An 8,159-nucleotide genomic window follows, 5' to 3' on the forward strand; every position below is an offset into this window, starting at 1 on the left:
CTTATGCAAATGCTTATGTTTTGATTTAATAAAAGAGCATGACCGTTATATTGGTGATTGGTGTGAAGTAACTGTGTGACACCCTTGATTGCATATTACTCTGATTGACATATTGTTATTTTAATTAAATAATTGGGGTATTTTAGAAGGGTGTTACAATAACATCCAGTTTGACATTCAGACAGTGGCTTTATGCCAGGTCTGGTATTTCCTTGATAACCAGACTGGAAATGAATACTGAGCTCTAACAGAACACCAATTGTTCTATTCCTCAGTATCTGCTGACAGGGATGAATGTCACCACGTCCACTTTGACATTCAATAAATCCTGTATTAGCTAATCCTGCAGTAAACTCCTCAAGTATATCATGACATTAGTCAAGACATAAGAGTACAATTAGATATTCTAACCTACAATGCAGTTACACAACCATGTCATGACATCAGTCAAGACATTAGAATCCAGCTAGTGTTTTACCATACAATGCAGCCAATTAAACACCTACACGTTGGGAGAAGCAGAGTATAGTTTAGAACCATTGGAGAGATAAGATCCTAACAACGTTACTTTTCTTGATTTGATATAAAATAATGTACTGTTGTCACATGATCTTCTTTAAATAATTTATGACTGGAGATTTCTTGTAGACGTTTGTTGAAGCTTGATTTGAGTCATTGTTATATTTATACTTAACTTTCCGAGTCAAAGACTTTTTTATAGAATTGGTTAAAGCATGATCAAAAGTTAAATTATGTCTTCAGAACCTGGTTGAAATGAGACTTCAGAGTATTGGGTTCACATGTTCTGAACTTTGCCTAATATTAAAGTCTTGATCAGAACTAATCTAGATGAACACTATTAGAGTTGTTGACTTGATTAGACAATATCCCTTTGAGGAGGAATTTTCAGAATTGTTGATGAAACTTGTTCAGAAGTTGCAAAGTCATTCCTTATGACAAAATTTGCTTTCTTCAAATTACTCAAGTCTTCAGAACCTTATTGATCTTTGAATAAAGTTGACCATCTAAAAGACTTGACTTGACTCTTTAGAGTCTAAAGGCTTGATTCTGATTCTTTAGATTCGGAACTACTTTACTTCTTCTTAATAGTTCTTTTAAATGATTAACTTATTTTATATCAAGATTAATGTCATTTAACCCTGCATACTAGAACAATAATTAATAATTCTTATTATTTTTTAAATACTTTATTATCATTAAAATCTTTTAAGGACAAGAGCACCAACAATTATAAAATAATAATTTAGAATAAAATGATGTGATATGATTAAACAAAAAATATATTATTATTATTATTATTATTATTATTATTATTATATTTTTTGTTTGTTTTATTTTCACAAAATAAAATAAGAAAACATATTCATATGAAAAATTTAAATTTAAAATAAGAAAAATAAATCTCGACTCGCTCGTACCCATAACTCAGTGCCCGAGTCCGACACGACAAATCGAAACTCAACACTTCAGACCTACAATCTTCGATTCCTGCAGCAAAACCTCAATCATTGTTCCTCTTCTGTTCCATTCTCATCATATACTCCTCGTTCTTCATTCGTTTTCAATCTCGGTGGAAAACTGTGTTTTTGCGCTTTTCTTTTGGATCTGCAACTTCTGTTCCCGTGAAATCTGGCTATGGATTACGAACCCTATGATAGTAGCGGTGAGCTTCAATCTTAACTTCCTCACTTTCCTGTTACATTGTTCCAAAATTTTGAACCTTTCTTTTGTGGGTATCTTTTTTAATTATAGGGTTAGGGTTTGTTTCGATTGTTTCTCTTTTTTGTTGGTGATTTGATTAGGGTGAGAATTTCAATTAGCATCAAAATTTCGCGGTTTCGTGCCATGTTTGAGGAATCTGTTTTGGTTTGATGTTTCTGTAATATGTGGAATAGTGACTAACTTAAGAGTGTGATTTGATTACTGATATAATGAAAATGTTGCATGGTTTTTGACTTGAGTTTTTTTGTTTTGATATTTATTGGAAAAGTTGATTTCAATGGTGGAATTAGTAATTAGTAATGTCTTGTTTTCAAAGTGTGAATTTACTTGTTAGTGGAGTGTTTTTTTCAATGGAGTGTAAGAAAACCAGGGAGGGTGCAGTTCTGTTTTGTTTAGAAAATGTTGTTCTAGTTCTATATATGCAGTTCTGAACTATATATAAACTTGTTTTTCTAGTTCTATGTACTTGATTGAACCACTAAACTGGTTTTTCAAGTTAGTTCGGTACAATAGTGGGAGCTACTCAAGCGTAACTTTCTTAATTCCTCACACTGATTGACAGTTTTATTCGGAAGTAGTTTGTTAAAACTTTTAACTTAAAGAAGGATGAAAAGTATTTCTTATCTAGTTAATTTTTGTATTGAGTAGATTGTTTCCACATTGTATATTTAGTAAATGCACGTATCGTATGCAATTGCAATACCTGATGCACTATGTGAAATCTGGTTGATGTGTTTCAAGGATTTGTGGTCAGGTCGCACTTGTTATTATACTTATTTTTATTCACTTGATGTAATAACGATTGCAGGAACTGATGATGATCTTCCACCAACACATCAAAATAGAATTCCTAGAGGGGCACGTCTTGCTGGGAATGGAAGATCTGCAGTAGGTTCAATGTCATACCCCAGGATGTATGGTGAAATTGACATGGAAACTCAAATTCACCAACTTGAGCAGGAAGCGTATAGTTCAGTTTTACGAGCCTTTAAAGCTCAAGCTGATGCCATTACTTGGGTACATCTTCTTAATTTCTATTTTACTTATCTAATTTTTTTGAATTTGTTTGATTAGGTTTAAATGACGTGTATTATCTTCAGGAGAAGGAAAGTTTGATAACAGAACTAAGGAAAGAACTAAGATTATCAAATGAGGAACACAGAGAACTTCTAGGCCGTGTTAATGCAGATGATGTCATACGAAGGATAAGGTATGATAAAATTGCAGAACATGGTTCCTTGTTGACCTATGCTTTAGAAGTGAGATTTTCATTACTATTTGCATATACAAATAATTATCTAGTTAATCAAAGCTTTATTGGATGTTGATTTAAGGGAGTGGAGACAGACAGGAGGCCATCAAACTGGTGTGCTGAATTCTGGACAAGTTATTCATGATTCAGCTCCAAGTCCAACAGTTTCTGCATCTCGTAAGAAGCAAAAGATAACATCGTCTGTACCATCACAATCTTTTGGCGGGCCTTCTCCTTCATTTCACCCCCAACCAGTGGCTGCACCCCACCAGCCATCTTCTTCTGTTGGAAAGCGCGGTTCTGTTCCGGGACACAAGGGCAAGAAGCAGAAACCTGTAAGGAACATCTTGTTACATAGCTGCTTCAAAAATAATTTGCCACTATGCAAACCTACATCAGCAACATTGTTGTGTTTATTTTGGTTCTTTTATTTTGCAGGGCCAAGTATTACCAGGAGCATCTTCTATAAAGCAATACCCTTCATCAGGACCAGGTGGAAGGAATCAAGTACCTAATAGAGTTACTTCTGGTACGGTTGCAAGTGAGCTTGCTGAAGGAACATCGTTTGATTCCCTCAACGGTAGGAGATTACGGACAAGATGGCCCGATGACAATAATTTCTATGAGGCTGTTATCACCGACTACAATCCAGTAGAAGTACTTGCAGCCACCTAATTAGTTTAAGATTTCCTTGTCAGTTAATTTATAGCTGACATACTTACTTTTACCTTTAACTTTTCAGCGTCGGCACCATCTGGTCTATGACATGGGGAGTACAAATGAAACATGGGAATGGGTTAATCTTTCAGAGGTATATCTGACACGGATTAATGTCGAGTAGTTATTTTTGTTGTGATTTCTACACCGACTCCCTAAACTTCAGCCCTTTCCCAAAAAAAGTGTTGTTCCAAACCTAGAGAATTTGAAATGAAAGAAAGATAGGAAGAATAAAGAAATAGGAATGTGTTATTGAAAGCTGTAATAAAAATGGAGTAATTTCCCCAAAAGTTTCCCCTCTAAAGGATGGCTATCCTTTCACATAATCTGAAACTAATCCCTATTCCCAACTACTCTAATTCCCCTTTACTAGCCCAACAACCTGACAATGTTGAGAAAGGTTTCTAGTCTTCTCATGAGATGAGCCCTACAAGTGATTTGCCATGTACTTGGCAACAAAAAGTTCATTTTATTAATAAAATAAGATTTAACTATTATGAATATCTCATGTTTTTAGAAAACAAATTGTTAGACCTTCGGATGTTAGGCGGATAGGTTGGGGAATATTGCAAGTGTCTCTCGCAATGGGTTGCAATATATCAGAATGCATGGACAGCAGGCAATTGGAGATTGGGGACTGATTTTGCAATGTGGTAGGTGGTTATAAAGGGAGTGAAAAAGGGGAGCTAAGGGGCATGATATGTGGGAAGTGGGAAATCAGTGAGAATGTAGTGGAGCGATTCCCATCTCATTTAAGGAGGTGCTCTTATAGTTGAGACTATCATTTTCTGTCTTATCATTTCTACAAGTTCTTTGCTCCAACCATTGCTAATTTGTTACTGTTCATTCCTATTTAAAGAGGATGTTTCTTCCAACCTTGTTATCAATGCAATGCAGTCAGTTTCAGTTAATTCCTGTGTTGGTTCTACCGCATATTATTTAACTTAAGTATTCTATTGTCTTATTTAGTAATTGGAAGTCTTTGACTAGAGTTCTAAAAATGTTTTAATGTATCCTATTCTCTAATTATGTGAAAAGTTTGTATTTCTCTAGTATGTTTGTAGAACTATTTTGGTAAGCTTTCACTTCCTTCTTTAAATTGAGAGTTAGGACTCTAATGTGCGATGGTCCAGTGGAACGGGTTTGGATCCCTCCCATAAGCATTTGGTTCTCGGTCAAATCTTAGGATTTATACAAATGGTAAAAGTACTTGCAATGTCCCATATTGTTTTCAGAATTATCGACTAACCCTACAAATTAACACAAATTTTTTCATCATGTTTTGTCCTCTCTCACACGCTTTATGAGAAACTTCCCAGAAGGTCACCCATCCAAATACTAATCAAAGTCAAGTACGTTTAACTATGAAATTTTTATTTGTTAGGCTACCCAAAAGAAGATGCATCTTGTTGGTATAGGTAGTACTAATCATTTCTTATAAGTTTTTCTTCAACCATGCAGTCTCATACCTGCACTGTTTCAGGATCCCTCTCATTTCGACATGAATTCGATTTTTATCTAGAAGGTACCAGGAGCCGTTCATTGTCATGCCTTGTGCACCGACGACCACTTTCCGCCCTTGTTGGTCTCTAGTGTAACATTCCACTTGGTTCGTCCTCGAACCACATCGTACTGAGAGAGGTCTGCTCTGATACCATCTGTGACGTCCTAGACTGCTTTCAGGATTACCGACTGATCCCACAAACCAACACGGATCTTTTTGGCATGCTTTGTCCTTGCTCATACGCTTTCTTAGAAACTTTCCAGAAGGTCACCCATCAAAATACTATTCAAGTCAAGCACGTAATTATGGATTTCTTATTTGTTAGGTTGCTGAAAAGAAAATGAATCTTGTTGGTATAGGTAGTACTAATCAATTCTTAGAAGACTTTCTTCAATCATGCTCCTGCACAGTTTTAGGATCTCTCTAATTCTGATATGAATTCGGTTTTTACCTAGAAATTGTCAGGAGCCGCTCATTGTCATGCCTTGAGCACCGACAACCACTCTCTTCCTTTGCCGGTCTCAAGTGTTACAATACTATTTGGATGTGTTCAAACTTTTGGAGTCTAATCAACCTATTATCAAGTTTCCCAATAGTTAGTTATGTTAGCGTTAGCCTGTGGTTTCTACAAGGGATAATTAGTTATGTTAGCGTTAGCCCGTGGTTTCTACAAGGGATAATTAGTTATGTTAGCGTTAGCCTGTGGTTTCTAGAAGGGATAATAAGAGAGCATTTTGTCATTTGAGAGAATAAGAGCCTTTCGGCATTAAGAGAGTTGCAGACCCTCTAAGTTCTTTCATTTATAATGTAATGAAGGGATTTCTTCCCTAGTTTCTAACCCTGTAATATCAACACCTCTAAAAAAAAGGTGTATTCGTGTCAGTATCTGAAACTGACATCGACACTTGTGATTATATTTAATTTATTCATTTTTTAAAATTATTACCGGTATCGACGTGTCAGTGTCACTATCCCTTAGCTGTGGTGGTTACCTAATTTTGATAAAATTGAAGCACCTCTCTTCCCGTATACTTTGAATGTTCAATAATATTTTCTATTTACTTGATATGCTTGCTACTTAATTTGATACAATATTGTAACTGCAGATCTCTCCAGAAGATATTCAGTGGGTAGGTGAGGATCCTGGGATCAACCGTGGGGGTTTTGGCGGATCTGGTCGGGGGATGAATAGATCAGTAGGTCGAGATAGTATTCCAGGAGCTGGAAGAGGAGGTAGGGTAGGTACAAAGGGGCAATCCAAAAAAGATTTATTGCCATCCCAGAACGGAATCGGAAAGAAGGCATTGGAAGACATACAAATACTTCACACAGACACACTAGTTAAAGAGGTAATTAAAAACGGTTGAACTAGAATACTCTTCAATTGAGATTGTTTCATCTTTTCATGAAAAATATTTAAATTTCTGGAGAACTTGACAGGTGGAAAGGGTGTTCAGTGCAAATCATCCTGATGCACACGAAATTGAGAAAGCCAAGAAACTATTGAAGGTATGAGGCATTTTTATACGCCAGTCTGCCATTCTTTTACGGATAACCGTTGGATTTTCTTATTTTCTTGCAAATGGTTCATGTATGTGAAAATAACCAATGTAATGAATTAAATGCAGAATCATGAGCAAGCTCTTATGGATGCAATTGCAAGACTTGCAGAGCTTTCTGATGGTGAAAGTGGTACTTGTCATTTTTCATATCTAATTGCACTTTTACAGTATCATCTGACATGTAATGGCAATTAGTTCCTAACTTGATTCTGTGTATATAACCTACCTTTCTTGATGATCTTATTGTTTATACAGATGAGGGTGGTCACCATTTCTCACATGGTAAATCAATGGATCGAGAATGATGGAACACCAACGTTGTACAATGGGAAAATGAGACATTTAAGGAAAAAGCATAAAATGATGGAAAAGCATAGATTTTCTCATGTATTGTGTCATAAAAGATTAACTTAACTGACAGATGATATAGCGTTTGAGCTTGTCTTGTGCATTAGTTATTCAAGTAGGATGAATATTTTGTAATTTGGTAATAATTATTTATTGAGGGTAAAGTTTGACTTAGGATCAGCTAATGCTTGTAAAAAAAGTATGATAGTATTTGTTGTATCAAATTAAGAGTTGACTCTTTCATTCAAAATATAGGATAAATTGCATTCCTTTAAGAGAAGCATGAATTACACTTCATGTTAAATACACCATTCTTTAAGAATTAAATAGATTTACTTTATTTTAATTTTAACATAAATAGACATTTTAGTGATGAACAATTCTCATTGATCATGGACATTTTAGTGATTGAACATTTCTCATTGATCTTGGACATTTTAGTGATGAATAAGGATATCAATTTGCATCTAATAGTGGAGATCCTTGCCGGTATTGTCCCGATTGAGACCCCAAAGGTTGGGAATTGTCTCCTGCCGAACAGGGACGGGGAACAAAGTTCTCTGATGATACTTCGAAAGTGGGGACAACAAACATAACAAACATATCTCCCGCTTCGAGAAGTCTCTATTTGTCTAAAATATCATAATTTTACATCATATTCTTAATTAAGGTATAATTTTAAATTTATATGTATGTTTATTCGCTATTTTACATAATTTATTAATTTTTATAAATCAGAAACCATGTAATGTTAGTAAAAGAGAGATTTAAATAATTATTTTAATTTTTTAAGTTTGAAATTTTGGTGTTCATCACTCTTATGGGTATAAATTGAATATTATCAAAACAATAACTATGACTAGTTTTTTAATTTTTTGTGGTTAGTTTTTGAAATTTTTATTATTAATTGGATAGTATATAAGGAGACATGTTCAAACCTCACTTTTGAAGTGTGCAAGTTTTGAAGATATCTAGTTTTAATGTTTATTTTTTGAGTCTTTGTTTGCACACCATTCTAGCACCTCCTTTCATA

At 34.8% G+C, this 8,159-nt stretch overlaps 1 protein-coding gene across 1 annotated transcript; it reads left to right on the forward strand.

Moving 5' to 3' along the window:
* Positions 1-1,404: 1,404 nt before the first annotated feature.
* Positions 1,405-7,432, forward strand: LOC127134278 (protein EMSY-LIKE 3). The gene is made up of 10 exons (XM_051061791.1): positions 1,405-1,684; positions 2,552-2,760; positions 2,844-2,953; positions 3,078-3,330; positions 3,434-3,652; positions 3,738-3,806; positions 6,323-6,565; positions 6,657-6,725; positions 6,845-6,908; positions 7,034-7,432. The coding sequence occupies exons 1-10, from the start codon at positions 1,657-1,659 to the stop codon at positions 7,081-7,083; spliced, it is 1,314 nt and encodes a 437-aa protein (XP_050917748.1). The 5' UTR covers positions 1,405-1,656; the 3' UTR covers positions 7,084-7,432.
* The last annotated feature ends 727 nt before the right edge of the window (positions 7,433-8,159 follow it).

Source organism: Lathyrus oleraceus, chromosome 1 (assembly GCF_024323335.1).
Source record: "Lathyrus oleraceus cultivar Zhongwan6 chromosome 1, CAAS_Psat_ZW6_1.0, whole genome shotgun sequence".
NCBI lineage: Eukaryota > Viridiplantae > Streptophyta > Magnoliopsida > Fabales > Fabaceae > Lathyrus > Lathyrus oleraceus.